This window comes from Helianthus annuus, chromosome 3 (assembly GCF_002127325.2).
Source record: "Helianthus annuus cultivar XRQ/B chromosome 3, HanXRQr2.0-SUNRISE, whole genome shotgun sequence".
Taxonomy (NCBI): Eukaryota; Viridiplantae; Streptophyta; class Magnoliopsida; order Asterales; family Asteraceae; genus Helianthus; species Helianthus annuus.
Genome location: NC_035435.2, coordinates 70723661 through 70746964, shown reverse-complemented (window position 1 = coordinate 70746964; position 23304 = coordinate 70723661). Strand labels below are relative to the sequence as shown.

General features: G+C 41.2%; 4 protein-coding genes across 4 annotated transcripts; all 4 read right to left on the bottom strand.

The window, feature by feature from the left end:
* Positions 1-3385: 3385 nt before the first annotated feature.
* On the bottom strand, positions 3386-8539 carry LOC110931766. Its single transcript, XM_022175145.1, has 3 exons — positions 7143-8539; positions 6159-7024; positions 3386-6060 (listed from the first exon to the last, which is right to left on the bottom strand). The coding sequence occupies exons 1-3, from the start codon at positions 8537-8539 to the stop codon at positions 3386-3388; spliced, it is 4938 nt and encodes a 1645-aa protein (XP_022030837.1).
* Positions 8540-11867: 3328 nt separating this feature from the next.
* On the bottom strand, positions 11868-13302 carry LOC110931767. The gene is made up of 3 exons (XM_022175146.1): positions 13011-13302; positions 12404-12734; positions 11868-12210 (listed from the first exon to the last, which is right to left on the bottom strand). The coding sequence occupies exons 1-3, from the start codon at positions 13300-13302 to the stop codon at positions 11868-11870; spliced, it is 966 nt and encodes a 321-aa protein (XP_022030838.1).
* Positions 13303-20330: 7028 nt separating this feature from the next.
* Positions 20331-21404, bottom strand: LOC110931768. Its single transcript, XM_022175147.1, has one exon. It carries the CDS (start codon positions 21402-21404, stop codon positions 20331-20333), a length of 1074 nt encoding a protein of 357 aa, XP_022030839.1.
* A 46-nt stretch (positions 21405-21450) lies between these two features.
* LOC110931769 lies at positions 21451-22839 on the bottom strand. The gene has a single exon (XM_022175148.1). It carries the CDS (start codon positions 22837-22839, stop codon positions 21451-21453), a length of 1389 nt encoding a protein of 462 aa, XP_022030840.1.
* Between the last annotated feature and the right edge of the window lie 465 nt (positions 22840-23304).

Below are 23304 nucleotides of genomic sequence, written 5' to 3'. Positions count from 1 at the left end.
TTTGATCCAAAAATCTGGCTAGGGATATCATGTGATGATATAGCTGAAAGGACTCCTTGGTGTCCTAACTAAGAAGATCCCCTGTAGATCTAATTAAAGGGAACCGATGGAAGTCTAGTCACCCTCATCACAAGTTTGATATCCTTCCCCAAAACATTACAAAACAAACTGTGCGGACTGTGCAAGGGATTACGTAATTATGGATGCATACATAATTATGGAATTTAGTGCACAGGAATCACAGCAAGTTCTGTCATGTGTCTAGAGTTAACGCTATTCATTTCCAACTCTGAGGAAGCAACCGTTGAAAATGACTCCGTTAGTTCATTTTCGTTTCTGAAGATTTACCCGTTGAGGAAATGAATATCCGTTGTGTAATCCTTCATTTCCAACTCTGATGAAGCAACCGTTGAAAACGACTCCGTTAGTTCATTTTCGTTTCTGACGATTTATCCGTTGGGGAAATGAATATCCGTTGTGTAATCCTTCATTTCCAACTCTGATGAAGCAACCGTTGAAAATGACTCCGTTAGTTCATTTTCGTTTCTGACGATTTATCCGTTGGGGAATGAATATCCGTTGTGTAATCCTTTATTTCCAACTCTGATGAAGCAACCGTTGAAAATGACTCCGTTAGTTCATTTTCGTTTCTGACGATTTATCCGTTGGGGAAATGAATATCCGTTGTGTAATCCTTCATTTCCAACTCTGATGAAGCAACCGTTGAAAATGACTCCGTTAGTTCATTTTTGTATCTGAAGATTTATCCGTTGGGGAAATGAATATCCGTTGTGTAATCCTTCATTTCCATTTCTGATGAAGCAACCATTGAAAATGACTCCGTCTGTTCATTTTTCGCTTCTGAAGATTTGTCCGTTGAGGAAATGAACATCCGTTTGCTTATTCCGTCATTTCCATTTCTGAAGAATACTCGTTGAGGAAAATGACTCCGTCTGTTCATTTTCGTTTATGAAGAATGACCGTCAAGGAAATGACAGGATATTGCCTTGCATATCGATGGTGGGTATTTGGCAAAGTCACTAATACAATCCTACGAATAAATTTCGGGACAAAATTTCCTAAAGTAGGGGAGACTGTGATACCTGAGAAACCGCGACCATCAAACAAATACCAAGCCGATGAAATATTGTATTTCATACTTGGGATCTTGTATAAATATGTGTATCTTTTGCACATATCAATTCTTGTTCAATTTCAAACTCTACATCGCTTTCTGGAGAATTATACGCAAACTGGTGCGTAAACGTACTCAGTTTAATGCGAAAAATACTCCGGAACATCAAAATATACTTAACATACCTTAAATAACCTTTACATAACTTAGAAATAAGTTTTGAAGGCTTTGGTATGGCAAAAACAAGTTAATTCGCTTACAGGGACTAAACTTGACAAACTGCGAAAGTATGCCAATTCGAACTGTAACGAACATTCCAGAACATGTCCATAAGTTAAACATACCATAAATATCCTTTACATAGCTTAGAAATAGGCTTTGAGGGGTTTGGTATGCTAAAACAAACTTTTGGATCATTCAGGGGCTAAAAGTGTCAAAAAGTGCACAAGTTTGCACTTTCGCGCATAACTTACGTTCTGAATACATCCGGACATCCAAAAATTTATGTAAGCATTATAATATTATGCCTTAGTGTTTGGCATGAGAAAAAATCCATTCGTCACGTCATTTGGATCGTTTTTCGCGCTTATGCGCATTCCGTCGTAATTAACCGAACATCGCGATCGTACGGCCAAACGAACCAACATCCGACATATTTTTGAGCATGTTTCATGTCCACAATGTTTAGGCATCATTTAGGGCCTTAAAGTTGACTTTACGGGCCTTAGAAGTGTCGGAAATGGCTTAAATACGCAACAGGGACCAAAACTGCCATTTCTGAAAGTATGTGCAGATCAGACAGGCTCAGGCGGCCTGCCTGAGTTTGTGCATATCCTGATGCGGGCCGCATGGCCCCTTCAGTAACAGAAAGTTTGTCTTTCTTGCAAACTTGGCCTTTCAAACACACCAAAGGGCAATGCCCTTTCACAATCTCAGGAGCTAAGGGTCAAGATAAGGCGCCACAACATTTTGACAAGTGTACGCTTAAGATCGTGACACGATATTCAAGAAACGATCCTAACGGCTTTACTTTTCCTATAAATACCCCCCCCCCTTTTGAGTAAAACCCACAAAAATCTGATCAAGAGCTCTAAGTTGGAACCTTTGTTTCATACCTGAGCCATTTTGATCTAGATTAGCATTCGGGGACCCTTCGTAAGTGTTCTTTCGTTCTTTTATTCGCTTTTCGAGTCCGAAAGTCAAAGTTTTGTTTGACTTTCTGTGTGACCAGCCTATGGTCAACACGAAGTTCATGGAACTTCATAACGTGAGCGTGATCACGATGGTTATAGTCCGTAGTGACTATACCTACTGATTACCACGTTATCTAGGCTCAGTGACGAGTCGTAGTTTCGGCCAAAATGCGCATTCTTGCGTATTTTGTAACCAAACTACTCGTGAGCATCAAAGCCGTTTGTTTTGATGCCAAACCTGTTTTCTAAACTTAGTTAAGCATGTTCTAACATGCTTAGCTCGTCACTTTTAGTATAGTGCTTATATAGGGTCGTAAGGTAAGCGATCTAAACCATCGCTTATACTTTCGAACCCGACCCATTTGGTCGATCATTAGGACCTGACCAAACACATTAGGTGACCATAGCTGTAACCTTCCGAGGTTATACCTTGTGGTCACGATGTTAGGCGTTCCAAACGCGTTATACGCGAATGATGCGTTAAGGCAGCATAAGCTACCTAAAACGGGTCGTAATGGGTCGCAAGCACTTAGGTTAGGTTTCATTTTAGTATGTAGGCTTTGTTAGACCATATTACACGAGTCTCCATACTCGTTTGGATTACGAACCCGCATACTATCCGATCCTTCCGACTTTGGTCCGGTATATTAATATAGCTACCTATTAGGTGCCGTTTGATATCCCGTGATCTCTAGCATTGTGTGATTATTACACAAGGAATTCAAAGCAACCTAAGGTGAGTACATTGAACCCCTCTTTTACTGTTTTCCAAACTGTTTTGGGGTGAAACACATGTGCCTACCTGTTACTTTCATGCTTTCCATGTTTTCACATCATATACTTGCTATGTTTTTTTGGGTAAAGGGTTACCCCGGTGATTTTATATATTCACAACCAACAAAAACAAGTAGTAAGGTAACATCCTTACTAGTTCAGTCATGAGACATACCCTCATGAAAGTAAACAAGAATAAACAACCAACAAGGAAAACAAAGCAAACCAAGCAAAACGACCACTAGACCACAATCTAGACCCTCACGACACTAGACCAAATGAATTAACCGTTCTCCATAAGTAAATCAGCATCATGAATCTCCCATTTTTCCAGCAACTCCCGAACTCTAGTTGTGTTCTTGAATCTGAGCCCCATCAACTTGTATCTGACACTATCTATCACGGCTTTAGAAATGATGTCCGGAGGCCTCGCATGGTTTTTGAACAAACGATTGTTTCTTTCCTGCCAAATAACATACATAGAGGCTGCAACTATCAATTTACACAGCAGGTTTGTCGCTGATTTCGAACGCGACCGATGCTTCAACCATTCCACAATCTCGGTCCATCGCGGCTCAACACTATCCATACCAACTTTAGATCGGACCGTGCACCATATTTCCGAGGACAACTTGCACTTAAAAAACAAGTGATCATGCGAATCCACATTTTCATAGCATAAGAGGCAGCACATCATGTTCATATTTTTTCTCCGGGGATAGCTCCATTGCAAGATCTTATCTTGAGTTAGAAGCTTTCGTCGAACAATGAGCCACATCAAAAAGGCGTGCCGAGGAACACATTGAGAGAACCAAACAATACTCGCCCAATTCACCTCCTGCTCCCTAGCCCGAACCGAATTCCAGACCCCTGAAGAGGAGTACTCGCTAAGCTTGTCACCATCCCTCCACAACAGCCGATCCTGGTTATTCACGTTCCGTTGCATGAGATCTAATTGTATAAGCACCGGATAAGTATCTCTCCATGCATCCGGCCATAACCAGGAGCCCTCCGTATGAACATCCGCCACTGTAGCATTCAGCGAGAAACCCTCTCTGATTATAACTCTAGGAGTTAGAAAATTGCATAACGGACCGATAGAACTCCACAAGTCAAACCAAGCATAAGTGTTATTACCGTTCCCAATTTGAGACCAAACATGCTGTCTAATTAAAGGCCTAAGTTGAGATATCTTCCTCCAACTCCAACAGCAAGAAGTCGGAACCCTATGATCCCAAAAACTCCGACCTTTTAAACGATAAGAGTGAATCCAAGCCACCCAAAGCGAATTACGGTTGCTTAGAATGCTCCAAATATGCGACACCATGAGAGCTTTATTTACATCTGCGATCCGACGAATACCCAAACCTCCCTCATGTTTAGGCACACAAACCGAACTCCAAGATACTTTCGCCCTACCCCGCTGAGAAGGCGATTGAGCCCAAAGGAAATTACGCATTTTTGATTCCAACTCCTTAATGACTCTAGCTGGTAAAATAAAAACCGAAGACCAATACACATGAAGAGCCGAAAGGACGGAAATGATTAATTGCAACCTGCCTGCAAAAGATAACATTCTGTTCTTCCAATTATCTATCCGATTTTCAAGACGCTCCACAAGAACACTACAATCCTTGTACAAGAGTCTAGAAGAAATAAGTGGAACCCCCAAATATTTTACCGGCAACGAACCCTCCACGAAAGGCATGATAGACAAGATTTCCCTTTTAACATTATTCGGCACATTACAAAAAAATCCTGTACTTTTCTGCGCACTCGGAATCAGCCCCGACATTCGAGTGAACTTCGTGAGCGAAGACATAATACATCTAGCCGAACTCACATCACCTCTAGCAAATAGGAATAAATCGTCCGCGAAACAAAGATTAACAATACGCTGCTTTTCACATTTATTATGAAACCTGAAGGACGAATCAATCCTTGTAGCATGATTGAGAATACACGTCAAAACTTCCATCACGAGAGTGAAAAGATAAGGGGATAAAGGATCACCTTGCCTTAACCCTCTTTTCCCCTGAAAATAACCATGAATATTCCCGTTGACACATATCGAATAGGAGGCCGTAGACACACATAACATGATCCAGTTGACCATAATGTCGTTAAAACCGAACCCGAGTAAAACATTCTTAAGAAAACCCCAATCTACCGTATCATAAGCCTTCTGGATATCAACTTTAAACGCACATCGAGGAGGGCCAAAATGGCGATGGTAATTGTGCATCAATTCTTGCGTAAGAAGGATATTATCCGAAATTTTCCGACCAGGAACAAAAGCTGATTGGTTTATGCTCACAATCTTGCTTAAAGAACCTTTCAGCCTATCTGCTAGCACTTTGCTAATGCATTTAAAAATGACATTACAGCAGGAAATAGGACGATAGTCAGTAATTCTAGTCGGAGACGATACCTTTGGAATCAGAACGACTAACGTATGATTGAGTTGCTTCAGCAGATTACCAGTGTTGAAAAAGTCAAGAACAGCATTTGAAACATCACTCCCCACAATCTGCCAAGAACCTTTAAAAAACGCAGCCGTGTAGCCATCAGGACCAGGGGCTTTATCATTCCCAATCGAAAACATAGCTGATTTAACTTCCTCCAATGTAACCGGACGCGTCATATGATTAGCAGAATCAGAATCCAGCTTGTTAGTGAAAATATCCGGAGATGGCTGTAAAGAAATCTGACCCGCACACCCCAAAAACTGCTCATAATGACTGACAAAAGCCGCAGCCACATTATCCCCTTCATAAGTGTTGCCATTCGAATCCGATATCACATCAATACGCTTAAAATGGTTTTTACACTTTAGGGACGAATGGAAATAAGCCGTATTAGCATCACCCGCACGGAGCCACTCCACTTTAGATTTCTGCTTGAGGAATCTTTCCTCATCAAGCAAAGCCTCCTGAAACTCCTTTTGGATAGCCGCTTCTTGGGCCCGTAACCATCGTTTAGGGGATCCATATCAATATCATGCTGAAGACCCTCAAGATTGGCACGCAGATTCTCTACCTTTTCGTGAAGATTACCTTGTTGAAACAAGAGGACACGAAGCGAAGATTTCATAAGCGTGAGTTTTTTCATAACTCGAAACTGATGAACTCCATTAATGTGCACATCCCATTTAGATTTAACAATATCCAAGAAACCCGGCTTATGCACCAGAAAGTTTGCAAACTTGAAAGGTTTTGGTTTAGATTTACCAGCCGAGAAAAGCTTTAAGATACAAGGACAGTGATCCGAGATACCATAGGGCCTGAAAATGGCAACCGATTCCGGGTAGGCACCAACGAATGAAGCATTGCCCAACACTCTATCAATCTTTTTCAACAAACCAATACCTTCTTTGGGCTTTTGACTCCAAGTGAAATGTAGTCCTATCCGGTTTATATCGAAAACTTCAATCTCTTGAAGACAGTCTTTAAACTCACGCATACTAGATGTAACAGATGAAGAGCCACAAGACTTATCTTCAGTATTCAAGGCTGAATTGAAATCTCCCATTATCACCCACGGTTTATCATGAGCGAGACCATTATGCACACGTAAACTCTGCCAAAGATCCCTCCGATCAACATAATAATTCGCAGCATATATAAGGGAGCAGAAGAACATACGATTATTAGCCTTACAAAAAACCTGAATATGTAAGACTTGAGCTGACATCGACAGAACCATAACATCGACCTCCAAGGGATCCCATCCCAAAATAATCCGAGCTCCTTTATTACAACAACCCCCATTTGAAGTCCAATCCCATCTACGGAAAACAGCTTTGCAAACCTTCTGAAGATTATCCAAACCCACATGAGACTCAAGAATCGCACATAAAGTTAACTTGTTATCTTTGACCACCTGACGAACCTCATTTTGTTTTAGCGGGCGGTTCAACCCCCTAATATTCCAAACAACCAAACTAATCATTAAGACCCCCTGAAGAAGGAGTGCTTGCCCCTTTTTTATGAATATCGTTGCTTGGATCGACTTTAAGGAAATCATTCGTCTCATTGTACACCTCTATCACCTCTTCATCATCCGAAGATTCCGCTCCATCATCTACTCTCCTAGCCGTACCGCTAGATTCCCCAACTTCACCACTTAGAACATCAAACCGATTACGAGACACGAGGACCCCCGAATTATCAGATTTCTTGCTACTACCAACGTTATCCGAGTTTGTATGTAAACCCTGAATCTGCTTGTTACTAATCGGTCTATACTCAAACTTTGGTTTGGGCTTAGAAATCGGGATACCTGATTTTCTTGCCATCTTTTTAAGAGGAACATCCGTATATCCATCATCATCAACTTTAGGGGCTGCTTTCCTTTGTGATTTGCCATGGTTACCAGGTTGTCTACTCCCCTTTTGACTAGCCGTATGAGCATGAACCGCTGGCTTCTTAGGGCACGTATCATCAGAATGCCCGAAGACACAACACGCCGAGCACCGGAGTGGGTTCCATTCATATTCAACATACAATGTCTCTTTCATAAAACCTTCCCCATTCAGCTTAGGAATAGCCATAGTGATTTCCTCCTTAAGATTCTTTTCAGCCGACACCTCCACAAGAGCTCTAGCGAAACTACTACGACCCCAGTTGTCCACACACATCGAGGTAGTATAAGAATCAAGGAGCTTAGGCTCTCCAATAGCAGTTGCAATCATACTAAGACCATCCTCCGTGTAGGCAGCTAAAGGAACTTCATGGATTTTAACCCATACCTGAACTTTAGTAACCTCCTTCTTTTCAAGCTTTGTAGACGGGCTCCATTCCTGAAGAAAGAAAGGTTGTGACCTTATTATCCATGGACCCGAAGCCAGTACATCCTCCATACCTTTCCGATCAGCAAACTTAAAGAAGAAGCCATTTGCATTCATCATTGACCTCTGCAGACCATACTTTTTCCAGTTATTTTTAGCAAAAAATTCCACTACAGGGTAAGCAATGCGGTCTCCCAAGAAATACCCGTACAAAGTATTCGCTAACTTATCCTGCACAACCCTAACCGATTCTACCGGTAAAACGACATCACAATCATCATGCTGCATGGAACTAGCTAGAGACCTGAAGTTAATCTTAGGAGGGTTCTGAATCTTCAAAGAGTCAGCATAAGAAATCGGCTTAACCTGATTAACATCTCCGGCTTCGCTGACATCAGCCCTAATCGGCTCAATATGGGATACATCAGGGGTTACATACTCGTTAACTACTGGCTGAGTTACCTTCAACAGTTCATCTATTACATTAATCTTTTTCGGTTCAGATTGATTGTTCGAAACAATACCCCTACGAGGAGCGAAAACATTCCCTTCGATGTTCACTACACGGCTAGCTAATCCTTGATACGGTAATGGCGGCTTGAATCTACCATCTTGCGCATTGCCATCAGGTTTCTTTCGATCATCCATAACAATTAGAAACAACTCTCTCAATTACCAAAACAACAGAAAACCATGCAAAGAACACGTCGGCCGAAAAACAAGAAACTCAAAAACCCTAATCCTTTAAACCCTAAAAAAACGAATCTCAACCCTTAATCGATTAACCCAGAGTTATCAATCTAGCTAAATTAGTCACAGCTAACCGCAATCAATAACAACCAGGGTAATAAATCAGAGAATCGAATAAGTTTCTAGGGCAGCGATTTGAATGAAAGAAGAAAAAACCCTAGTTTTGGATCGATCACAAATGCTAACAGATTCGTTATACTGTTTTGAAAACAAAACAATAATCACAGACTGTTATACATAAGATTACGAAGAAAAACTGAAGGATTCATGGAGAAGAACAAGAAATCGCCTAAAGGAGAGAGAGAGGGTTTAATGCTAATCGTACCATATACTTGCTATGTTCGATAGTACATATTTAGTATATGATTTCATTGTGTTTATGCTATATATGTCCATTGTGTGCATACTTAGCACATCACTTTACAATACATTTCATGCTATGTATGCCCATTGTGTGCGTACTTAGTACATTGCCTTACATTACATGCTATGTATGCCCATTATGTGCGTACTTAGTACATTGCCTTACATTACATGCTATGTATGCCCATTATGTGCTTACTTAGTACATTGCTTTACATTACATGCTATGTATGCCCATTGTGTGCGTAGTTAGTACATTGCCTTACATTGCATTTCTGTTGCATATGCTCATCCAGCATATGAACACATTATACTACATTTTGAACCGTTGTAACCATTTGACCATGTGAACCGTCTTAACCCTTCGATTATATGAACCGTTTGTAACCATTGAACCGTGTAAACCAGTTGTATCCGTTGACATGATTTACATTTGACAATAGACATTTGACTATACATAAACATTTCCACAATTGTTAAACATTTCATCCTGATGGTTTGGTTTGAGTAAGTGATTAAGTAACGAGGCGTGTGTAATATGATACAAGCATGGTGGATACGCCGCTGGTACTTCCTATATATAAGTGTTTGTATGGTATTACACATAGTAGCGTTATTTGAATCATTTCAATTTGAGACATATGACATTTTATACAAATAACACACTTTTCACGAGACATTGTTTTACAAACGACTTATCTTATACAAACTCATTTTACATGGTTATCCGTTTAACCATACAGTGTTCTCTTATTTATACATATCATCTGATCTTATCGTTTTTCAAAGGATTTACAAGACAAAGCAAAATACAAGGTTCATGACTAAACATTTTCTCAAACATAAGTCATGAATTCCGTTTTCACAAAACCAATGTATCTCACAGGCATTTTTATGCTGACGTACCTATTTTCACATATGTTTTCAGGAGATGATGCATAGGACTTATCAAGACATACTTAGGCGGACCTGTGCCTTAGTGACTTAAAACGAGACAAGAACTAGTTAAATTATGTTATGTACTCTTTGGTTCTTGTATAAAACAATGTAAACTTTCATGTTTGATTAATAAAACGAAACTTCATTTGCCATTGATTTGAAACAATTGATTCTGTTACAACACTCCCCGACGTTTCCGCCACGTTTTGTATGTTCTACGTGGTCGGGGTGTGACAAAGGGCGTAGCAAAGTTCGGTATGCGTGGAAAGCTTAACCCACGATATGTAGGACCATTTGAAATCTTAGAAAAGTTTTGCACCGTTGCCTACAAGCTGAAGTTACCAGAGGAACTTTGTAGTGTGCACGACACGTTTCATGTGTCAAATCTTAAGAAGAGTCCAACGCAAGAGACAGTTATCATCCCGGCAGATAAGGTTCCTATTGACGACAAACTCCAATTCACTGAAGAACCTGTTGAGGTCACGGATTGGAAGATCTAGAAAACACGGAGGAGTCATATCAAAGTAATAAAAGTACGATGGAACTCTCGACACTGACCCGAGTATACTTGGGAACGTGAAAAACAAATCAAAACCAAAATACCCCCCACCTGTTCGAGAATACTCCTGCAAAGAATGACTCAGCTTGAATTTCGGGATGAAATTCTCAATAACAGGGGGAGAATGTGACAACTGCCACTTTACGGTAACTTTCTTACACTTAAAATACTCATTTTAGCTACATTTTTATGCATTTTGAACACCCGAACTGCGTATTTTGTAATATACACTTAGAATACTCATGGAATACTTACTTACTTAGGATGCACATGATTCATTTTTATTGAATACATTTGAAACAGTTTAAACAATGCATCGAAACTACTAGAAAAGCACCTAGTAAACTAGTATTCTGACGAAAACGCAGGATCCACAGAAACCATCTAAACGACATCTTTAGGACTCAGACGAAAATCCAACATCTAATATATATTAAACCCTAACTAGGAATGCAAGGGTCTGATTTAAAGCCTTTCCGAAGTCCGATAAGACTAAAAACTAGCCGAAAAGCACTAAAAGTGACAATTTCAACACTTTTCCGCAGAAATTCTGCAGAAATCAGCCATTTAATATTTATACAACATATAAAGGTGCAGTTTAACATAGAATTCATATGAGGATACCTTCGGGTACCATCCGAACCAATATCTACATCAATTCACACAAGTTACACAACTTAGCGTTCAAATAACATCTAACCGAAACCTTTCGAAACGAATATCCGAACAATATCGGATCTTTTTTTAGTGACCATCTAGTATTATTTGGATCATTATGGTCTAGTAATAGTCACTTAACACCTTCTTAACATTTAAACACTTACACATACAAGTTTCCTAACATTTCACCTAAAATTTCTAACACTTGAAACACTTATAATCTTTTCACAAAACAAGACCCCCCCCCCCTATGTGGGCCGCCCCATGTGGGACCCACATCACCAAGTTGCTGCCAAAAATATCTGGATATTTACTTTACTTTGCAAGTGGATGGTGTTAGAGACTTTTTACAACTTACTTTCTAAGCTAACTAGAATCATTTCTCATAATTTACACCTTACCTTTCACACACAAAAGCTCTCAACTTCCTTCACTATTTTTGAAAGAACAAGCAAGATCATCTTCATTTTCAAGCCATTTTCATGATGATCAAGGTGTACTTTTTTTTTGGTAAAGGGTTACCCCGGTGATTCTATATATTCACAACCAAAAAAACACAAGTAGTGTAGAGAGTCTACACTAGTTCAATCATGAGACATGCCTCATGAAAGTAAATCCAAAAATCCAAAGCAAAAACACAGACAACCAAAAACATGGACCGACAACTAGACTAAACTCTAGATAATAAACAACCAAAACAGCTAATCAGCCCCCATCATCGCCTTTTTCATCCGCATGGATCTCCCATTCTTCAAGAATCTTTCGCACCCTCACGGTATCCTTCAACTTTGCTCCCATCAACTTGTATCGCACTGTTTTGATAATAACATCACTAACCGTCTCAGGAGGTCTCAATTGATTTTTAAACAACGTTGCATTCCTCTCTTGCCAAATATTATATGCAGTAGCCGCAACGAGAAGCTTAGCAACATAAATATCAGCCCTCTTATGATGACTACGAGCACAAAGCCATTCAACAATCTCAGACCATTTCGGGCTGACCGAGTTCATCCCCCCCCCCCCCCCGATCCCGAATTTGCGTCCACACCTGAGAAGAGTACTTGCATTCAAAGAACAGGTGTGGTTGAGAATCAAAATTCTCAAAGCACAATAAGCAACACATCATATTCATGTTTTTCCTACGAGACATATCCCATTGCAGAATTTTATCCTGCGTAAGGAGCTTATGTTTCATAATCAACCACATCATGAAGGCGTGCCTCGGAATACACTGGGCGAACCACACAATATTGCACCAATCAACTTCCGGCTCCCTATGACGCAACGAGTGCCAAACCCCAGAAGACGAAAACCCATTAAGCTCATTACCATCCTTCCATAGCAGCCTATCATTTTTCAAAGGATCCAATAGAACTTGATCAATCTGAATAAGAACAGGGAATAAATCCCTCCAAGCCAAAGGCCATCTCCAACCACCATTCGAATACACATCAGTAACCGAATCCTCCAACCTAAAATCAGCATCAGTGATAACTCTAGCCGAAAGAAAATCGGCCAAAGGCCCCAAGACGGTCCAGTTATCATACCAAGCTGAAGTAGTAGCACCATTACCTACATCCGATCAAATATGTTTTCTAACCAACGGCCCCAGCTGAGAGAGCTTTCGCCACGACCAACAGCTATTTGCAGGCGTTTTGCAAACCCAAAAACTCTTGCCCTTTAAACGACACGAGTGCACCCAATCAACCCACAAAGAATCCCGCTTGGAAACGATGCTCCAAATGTGAGACGTCATCAGCGCTTTGTTCATATCCCCAACACGTCTAATTCCCAAGCCCCCTTCATATTTAGGCGTACAAACCAATTTCCAAGAAACTTTAGACTTACCTTTACTGAATGCAGACTCTTGAGACCATAGAAAGTTTCTCATTTTAGCTTCAAGGTCCTTGATAATCCGAACCGGCAAGATAAAAACCGAGGACCAATAAATATGCATCGAAGATAGTACAGAATTAGTAAGCTGAAGTCTTCCCGCGAACGATAAAAGCTTATTTCTCCAGTGCATGATACGTTTTTCTAATCTCTCCACTAGCACTCGACAGTCATTGTAACCAAGCTTAGCCGAAACCAGAGGAACCCCCAAATACTTGACAGGCAACTTTCCTTCCTTAAAAGGCATGATATCCAAAATAGCTTGTTTAGTATGATTTTTACGTTGCAAAAGAAAACCGTGCTTTTCTGGTTGCTAGGCACCAACCCCGACATCTTAGTGAACCTCGAGAGAGAGGACATAATACAGTGAGCCGAATCAACTTCCCCTCTAGCGAAAAGAAACAAGTCATCTGCAAAGCAAAGATTAATAATCCGCTGCCTTTCGCATCTATTATGAAACCTGAACGAAGAATCAATTCGAACCGAATGCTGCAAAATACTCGTTAAGACCTCCATAACTAAAGTAAATAAATATGGGGACATTGGATCACCCTGCCTTAACCCACGTTTTCCTTTGAAAAAACCATGCACCGAGCCATTAACACAAACCGAGAATGAGGTAGTAGAGACACATACCATAATCCACTCCACCATTTTGATGTTAAATCCAAACCCAATCAACACACTTTTCAGAAATCCCCAATCCACAGTATCGTAAGCTTTCTGAATATCGACTTTAAACGCACACCTAGGAGGACCCACATCTCTATGATAATTTTTTTGGGTAAAGGGATTACCCCGGTGAATTTTATAAATAACCAATAAAAGAACAGGGTGTGTCAAGGACTAGACACACACTACTAGCCAAGGCATACCCCGACTAGAGAACCAAACAACCAAGACCAGAAAGAAAACAAACACAACCAAGATAACAACCCGACCAAACACTACCACAAGCTAAACATTAAAACCAAAAAAACAATCCAGTTCCTCCTTAGCCCGGGTCCGCCATTATATCCTTCTTCGAAATCTGCCATCGGTCAAGGATCTTCGTGTGGTCCGGGTGCTTCGCAATCCTGAATCCCATTATCTTCAGCCTAACAGAATTAATAATGACTTGCGAAAGAATAGCCGGGGACCGCTGAAGGCTCGAGAATAGCCGATTATTTCTTTCTTGCCATATGAAATAGGTAGCAGCCCCTAACAGAATCTTACACACAATCCCGCCAAGTTGTCTCGAGCTAGCGCTGTTCTCCATCCAGTCCATAACTGATCCCCATGTGTTATTGACGTTCCCCATATCAACCCATTCTCTAACTGTTTCCCAAACCTCAGAGGCATAAGGACACTGAAAGAAGAGATGATCCCTAGAATCGCGATCATAAGAACATAGCGGGCAACACATGAGAATAAGATTAGTGGCACTACCCGCTTCCCCGATGGACATCCTATCCTGCGTCTTTAGCTTGTTATTAATAACTAGCCAAACATGAAACGAGTGTCTAGGGATACACTGGCTAAACCACACCGCATCAACCCAAGCAACTTTATCATTTCTCAACCGAAAAGAGTTCCAAGCTTGAGAGGAGTGAAATTGTTGTAGATTACCCTCATAATCCTTCCAGCAAGATCGATCAGCCACATCCTCCACTAAAGTGGGAGCTGGAATATTTATTAGCACCGGGAATAGATCATACCAAGCCAGTGGCCATTTCCAATGACCATTAGCATCGATTAATTCCGCAACCGTCGTGCCCAGGTTGAAACCTGCATTGGCAATACGCCTAGGCGATATAAAGGAACGGAGCAGGCTGCAAGAACTCCAGTTATCACTCCATGCATTTGTTTGTCGACCGCTTTGAATCGACTTCCAAACATAAGGCCGAATCTGATCTCGAAGCGCAAGGATCTTTCTCCAACCCCAACTCAGACTAGCTGAGCATTTAACCTCCCAAAAACTAGAGCCTTTAAGCTTGTAAGAATGAATCCATGAAACCCACAAAGAGCGCCGATTATTGATGATACTCCAAACATGGCTAGAAATCAGCGATTTATTAACCTCCATGACACTCCGAATACCCAAACCTCCTTCCGACTTAGGCAAGCAAATATCCTTCCAAGCCACTTTAGAACGAACCGGACCCTGAACCCCACCATTCCATAGAAACCGACGCATACATTTTTCAAGTTCCTTAACAATTCTGACCGGAAGCATGAAAACTGAGGCCCAATAAGAATACATAGCGGATATGACCGAATTAATCAACTGGAGCCTCCCCGCAAAAGATAACGACTTAGACACCCAATTATCAATCCTCCTTTGAACCCTTTCAACCAGAATTTTACAGTCACTGTATGCAAGTCTTGAAGAAACAAGCGGCACTCCAAGATAACGGACAGGGAGGGAACCCTCCTGGAACGACATTAACCTCAAAATCTGATCCTTTGTATGGGAAGGAACATTGGAAAAAAAGATAGTACTTTTTGGAGCACTTGGAACCAAACCCGATATCATCGTAAACCTATGAAGAGCGTCCCTTATCAGCTTAACCGAGAGACAATCAGCATGAGCAAATATAAATAAATCATCAGCAAAAGACACATTAACAATCTTTTGTTTGGCACAATGCGCATGAAATTTAAAACCTGAGCCAACCATCGACGCACGCTGAAGAAGGAGAGATAGGACTTCCATGACCAAGGTGAATAAGTATGGAGACAATGGGTCACCCTGTCTAAGACCCCTCTTCCCACTAAAATACCCATGCAGCTCCCCATTGATTCTCAAAGAATAAGACACTGTAGACACACATTTCATAATCCACATGACCATTTTCCGATGAAACCCAAAACCCTCCAAGATAGCTTCAAGAAAAGACCAGTTGACAGTATCATAAGCCTTTTGGATATCAATCTTCAAGGCACATCTAGCCGGGCCTCTATCAAGATGGTAGTTATGCATAAGCTCCTGTGTTAGAAGAATATTATCGGTTATTTTACGACCAGGGACAAAAGCTGATTGATTAATGCTGACTAAGCCATCCAAGCTTCCCTTAATTCTATCCGTAATAATCTTGCTTATGCATTTAAAGAGGACATTACAACAGGAAATCGGCCTATAATCAAGCACCGTGTTAGGGGATTCCTTTTTAGGTACTAATGCGATAATAGTGTGATTGATTTGCTTCAACATTTGGCCATTTTCAAAAAAATCCAGAACTGCGTTCGTAACTTGATCACCTACCACATCCCAAGAATGTTTAAAGAAAGCCGAGGTGTACCCATCCGGACCTGGAGCCTTATTTTCACCAATTCCAAACATAGCTTTTTTAACCTCATCACGAGTCACCGAACGAACCATATGATTAGCAGAAAAGTCATTCAGAGTGTTAACAAATAAATCCCCAAGATCAAAATTCTCAACCTGGTCATCCATGCCCAAAAAGTTCGTATAATGATTAAGAAATGCTGTTGGAACTTGATCGCCCTCGTACCGGTTCCCATGCACATCCAGAATACTCGAAATTTTATTCCTAGCATTCCTACTTTGCACACACTTATGAAAAAACCTCGTGTTTGCATCCCCCGCACACAACCACTCAACTTTGGCTTTCTGCTTAAGGAAGCACTCCTCATCATACGCAGCCGTTTGAAAATCACGAAGACATTTGGCATGCTCGTCCCGAAGCAACATATCCAAGGGATTAACATCCACTTGATGTTGAACATGGTCAAGTTTAAGCCGCAATTTAGCAACCCTTTCATGCAAGTTACCTTGCCGATAGAGGATTTTGCGAAAGATAGGTTTCAAGTTCCTCATCTTCTTCACTACAGCAAACATGGAATGACCTTGAACATCCTTTGCCCATTCACACGAAACAGCCTGCCTAAACTCAGCTTTAGAAACAATGAAATTAGGAAATTTGAACGGTTTCGGTCTAGTACGGGCCGCCGATGATAACTTCAAGATGCAAGGGGAATGATCCGATATTCGAGCCGGCTTAAAAAGCACATAACCATTCGGAAACAGATCCAGGAACTTAAGATTTCCCATAACACGATCTAACTTCTTCATGACTCCAATACCCTCTCTAGGCTTTTGGTTCCACGTATAGTGGATGCCATGGCTCGGAATGTCAAGTAATTCAGTCTCCTTAACACAATCATAGAACTCCCTCATGCCAATAGAATGGTTAGAAGGCCAGATAAACAATCTTCCATATTGAGAGCAACATTAAAATCCCCAATGACAATCCATGGCTTCACATGAGCCAAAGCATTAAAATTGCATAGATCCTCCCAAAGTGCTCGACGATCATGGTACTTGTTTTCAGCATAAACAAAAGAGCAGAAAAAAACTCTATTGTCAGCTTTAATCAGAATTTGGGTATGCATCACCTGGTCCGATTGCGAGATAACCATGATATCCACCACATCTGCATTCCACCCAAGAATTATTCTAGTACCTCTGGAACATAACCCCCCATTAGATGTCCAACTCCAGCTCCTAAAGACTTTGTTACAAATATCCGATAACTTATTAACATGGATATGCGATTCTAACACTGCGCAAATACTTAACTTGTTTTCAGCAATAAGAACCCGAACCTCAGCTTGTTTAAGGGGCCGGTTCAAGCCCCTAATATTCCAAGCAGCTAAACTATCCATTTAAATCCGTAAACCCGGGAGTGCTTGCCCCCTCAGCATTGTTTCCACAAGAAGTATTACTCATAAATTTCGACATTTCCGTAGGCACCACCTCTACAATCTCTTCCACATAACCCTCACTCGGTCTATTAGGAACAACCACCTTTGGCCCCGTAGATTTCACATTAGCAAGAGGGATATCCGCATCCCCGTCTGACTTAGACAAAGCTTCAAAAGAGTTTTTGGTTGCCACATTGGCACTCACATTAGAATCCGGCTTATCATTCTTCGTACCCGACGTGCTAGCACCCGAGCTTCCTATTTTCGGCTTATACACAAATTTGGCCCTCTGTTTCTTTTGCATAACCCCTTTTCTAGCCGTTTTCCTCTCATCCGTTATGAAACCCTCATCATCAATGACAACCTGCTTAGCTTTTGGAGCAACATTCTTAGGACAAGATTGATCACTATGACCAAAGACACAGCAAACCGAGCATCTCTGAGGCTTCCATTCATATTCAACCTTCACCTTTTCAGTAATATAGCCATCCTCCTCAAGTTTCGGAATTGCAACCGTAATATAGTCCTTTAAATCATTATCCGCACTAATCTCAATTAAAGCACGGGCAAAACTACTTCTCCCCCAGTTATCTACACACATATCAGCCGTATAGCCATCCAACCGTTTAGGAGTACCCAACTTAGACGCTAATAAACTCAGCCCATCATCCGTGTAAATAGCAATAGGAACATTATGGAGTTTTACCCAAACCGGAACCGATTTAATACACTCCTTTCTGAGGTTGACCGAAGGCGACCAAACATTCAAGAAAAGAGGAACCTTTCTAATTAACCATGGCCCTCCTTCAAGCACTTTCATCATCCCCTCCTTAGAGTCAAACTTGAAAAAGAAGAATCCATCAGAATTCATCATAATCTTGGCAAACCCAAGTTTAGACCAAACATCTTTTGCATAGTATTCCACAGCAGGAAATGGAAGCCGATTGCCCAAGAAATATCCATATAAAACATTTTCAAATTTGTCCTGGACCTTTTTGATTACCTCACGAGGAATAAGCACATCAGCATCCTGTACCGTCTCTGTAGCATCCAGCTTTCGGAAATTAACCTCCCTTTTCAGCGAATTCTGCACTTTAACTTTGTCAGCATACGAAAATATGGAAGCATCATTGACCACGTTGCTCGAGCTGGGGTTCGCTTGGCTATCCATGTTAGCAGCCGAATACCCTCCTCCATATCCCCACGTACCATCCAAATCCACAGGTTTTGAAATTTCAAACAACCCATCTATGACCGACACATTACTAGTAGAGTACACACCACGTCTCGGCATCATCGGATTACCCTCAATATTTGTAACTCGCAGACCAATCCCACGAACCGGAGGTGTGTTATCATCAATCCCAGGAGAATGTTGATCCAAAGGTTTCACCCCGTCACTTTCACCCTCCATGCATGCAAAAGAAAATCCCTAACCAGCCGACAATAGCACAAACTATCCAATAAACCCTAATCGGCCAACAATAAGGAAACAATCACAAAGAATCAGAAGCCGAAATTGAGAAGAGAAAAAACTTCACAAAACAAAAACCCTAATCAGCCGAAAATGTGAAAACTTTTCCAAAAGAACAAGAATCCGCAAACTCAAGAAAATAGAACCCGTAATCCTTTAAACCCTAGAACAAAACCTCAACCCTTGATCGATTAAACTAGTGTCATCAATCTAGCTAAATTAAACTCAGTTAACCGCAATCAATAGCAACCAGATTAATAGATTAGGGTATCAGAATATATTACTAGGGCGGCGATTGTGAGAAGACAAACGAAAAAACCCTAATTCTTAATTGATCACTAATGCTAACGAGTTCGTTATGGATTCTTGGAAGAACAAGATCCAATCACAGACTGTTATACATAAGATCACAAGAAAAAACAAGGGAAAATCGAGAAGAAAAGATGAACAAAATCGCCTAAAGGAGAGAGAGAACACGGCCACAGCATGTTTACATCTCTATGATAATTATGCATTAACTCTTGGGTTAAAAGAATATTATCCGAGATTTTCCGACCAGGAACAAAGGCCGATTGGTTGATACTAACAATATCATTAAGGGCACCTTTAATCCTGTCCGCAACAATCTTATTGATACATTTGTAAAAAACATTACAGCAAGCAATCGGACGAAAATCAGTAACAAGCATAGGGGTCGAAACCTTTGGAATGAGAACAATGAGCGTATGATTCAATTCCCGGAGCAGGTTACCCGTTTCAAAGAAATCCTTAATCGCATTAGAAACATCATTACCAACTGAAGACCAAGCACTTTTAAAGAAGGCTGCCGTGTACCCATCCGGCCCAGGGGCTTTGTTGTTACCAATAGAAAACATTGCCTTTTTGATCTCCTCCGTCGTTACCTGACGAACCATATTAGACGCCACATTATGAGATAACGTTCTCGGGAATAAATCCGGAGTCGGCTCAAGCGATATATCTCCTTGAGAACCAAAGAACTTTTCATAGTGCTGAACAAACGCTTTATAAACCATGTCACCTTCATAAAGAATACCACCCGAATCAGTAACAACCTCTATTCTGTAAAAATGGTTTCAGGCTTTCAAAGAAGAATGAAAGAATGTCGTGTTCATATCACCAGCAGCTAACCAATCCACTTTCGATTTTTGTTTCAGGAAGCGCTCCTCATCTAATAAAGCCGCCTGTAAATCACGGCTAGTTGAAGCCTCATCAGCACGGATATCAACATTAGACGGGTCCTGATCCATGTTTTGTTGAATCACATCCAACTTCAATCTATGGCTATCGACTTTCTTATGGAGATTTCCTTGTTTAAAAAGCAACGACCTTAGCGGGTTTTTCATCAAGCGTAGTTTTTTTACGACTCGAAACTGGTGCACACCATCAACATGAGTGTCCCAACATTTAGTGACAATCTCTAAGAATTCTGGTTTAAAAACCAGAAAGTTAGCGAACTTAAAAGACCTCGGTTTCAGTTTCATAGCTTCCGGAATAGATAAAATACATGGGCAGTGATCCGAAAGCCGATATGGCTTGAAAATAGCCACCGAGTTCGGATATTCAGCTAGAAAAGGAGTGTTCCCCATCACCCGATCAATTTTCTTTAGTAATCCAACCCCTTGCTTTGGCTTTTGGTTCCAAGTAAAGTGAATACCTGACCGATTAATATCAACCACTTCGATGTCATCTACACACGATTGGAACTCCCTCATACCAATAGAACAAGAAGACGTGCCCATAGAACTATCCTCTATATTCAGCGCCGAGTTAAAATCACCCATAATAAACCACGGACTATCCGCAACTAGAGTTTTGTGCATAGAAAGCTGGTGCCACAAATCCCTACGGGTCACATAATAATTGGCAGCATAAACAATAGAACAAAAGACCCTCCTTTTATCCAATTTAAACACGAGCTGAAGATGCATAACCTGAGCCGACTGAGCCAAAATCATCACATCAAAAATGGCCGGATTCCATCCAACTATGATTCTAGTACCTTTGTCACAACAACCACCATTCGAAGTCCAATCCCACGAGCGGAACACGGACTTACACACACTCGCCAAATTAGCCACATTTACATGGGACTCTAAAATAGCACACAAACTCAACTTATAATCCTTCACAGCCTGCCGAACCTCCATTTGTTTAAGCGGGCGGTTCAACCCCCTTATATTCCAAACCGCGAGACTAATCATCAGCAACTACCTGAGAAGGAGTGCTTGCCCCTTGTTTGCTCTGTTTCTTTCGCGTCCCTTGCTGCATAAAAACATCCATTTCATTATATACTTCTTCAACCTCATCCTCCGAATCCTCCAGGCCCGTAGCCGTAGATTTCTTGCTTGTACCTTCCCCCGAATCAACTTGGTTTAACACATCAAAAGGGTTATTCAGTTTAATAGGCAACGAAGAAGACCCGTTATGACCTTTCGGCTGAGGTTTTGAAACCACCGGCCGATATTCGAATTTGCTTTTCTGTTTGTTCACCGGAATACCCATTTTTCTAGCGACTTTCTTTCCATGAACTTCAGTATACCCATCCTGATCAACAACCGGAACCTTTTTTATTTGCGTATTCTTTTGAATATTACGATTTGGCACATCCTTCCTAACAATTTTCACCGTCCTTTTTGGACACGTATCAACCGCATGACCAAAAACACAACATGTAGGGCAACGGTGCGGACTCCATTCATATTCCACATACATAGTTTCTTTAATAAAACCCTCCCCTTCCGGTTCAGGTATCGCCATAGTAATCTCTTCACGAAACTCCTTATCAGCTAAAATTTCCACCAACGCTCTAGCATAGCTGCTACGGCCCCACGAATCGGTACACATAGAAGTTGTAAACGAATCCAGCATCTTTGGCTCCCCGATTGTTGTAGCTATCAGACTAAGGCCATCTTCCGTGTATGCCGCAATAGGAACCTCATGAATTTTAACCCAAACCTGCACCTTCTTAACTTCTTTCTTCTCTAGCTTGGTCGTAGGAGTCCATGTGTTAAGGAACAACGGTTGCGACCTGATAATCCATGGCCCATCTTTGAGGACATTCAACATCCCACCTTCATCGTTAAACTTAAAGAAGAAGAAACCATTGGCATTCATCATCGACTTCTGCAATCCATACTTCTTCCAATTAACCTTAACAAAATAATCAACAACCGGGAAGGCAACCCGGTCCCCTAAAAAATACCCGTAAATAGTGTTAGACAATTTCTCCTGCACGGTTCGGACGGATTCTTTGGGGAGGACGACGTCACATCCTTCATGCACAGCCGAACTAGCCAACGAACGGAAGTTAACTTTCTGAACACTACTGGCTGCGACCGAATCCGCATAAGACTTAGGGGTAGAACTACTTCCCTGACCAGTAAAAGATCCCTGAAAAACATGAGCAGCCCTAGAATCAACCGGATTGATTGTTACCCCTTTACCAGCCGAATTAGGGTTTGCATGGGACGCTCCCATTGCCGCCGCATAATTCACTCCACATGCAGGATCAGCATGCAATTCTACCGGTTTAGATATTTCAAGCAAACCATCAATAACCGAACTAGTATTAGTTGAGTACATACCCCTCCTAGGAATCCGATTATTGCCCTCAATATTTGTCACTCGCAACCCAATACCACGAACCGGTGGTGACTTCTCTTCCGTCCCCGTATTGTGACAACTCGAGTTTCCGACTTTCACCTTCGCATTTAATGCGCGTTGACTTTGACTGTGTAGTTGTTTGACTTGTTTGACTTGTCTGACTTAACCTTGTATTTAATTTGCAAGTGTGTTTTATATTATTTGAGATGCAACATACGTGCTATTCATGATATATAGATTATATATGTGTAAGGGTTAATAAACGGGATTAGGAAGTGAACTTTAGTTAGTGGGCTTCGTTAGCAAATCAGGACCGGACCGTATACCTGAAACCCGCTTGTAACACATGTCCGTATTGTGATAATATCCGACCCAATTCACTGTTGTGTTGAGCGATTACAACCGGCCCAAGACTGTTGTGTTGCAACTGGCCCAAACTTTGTT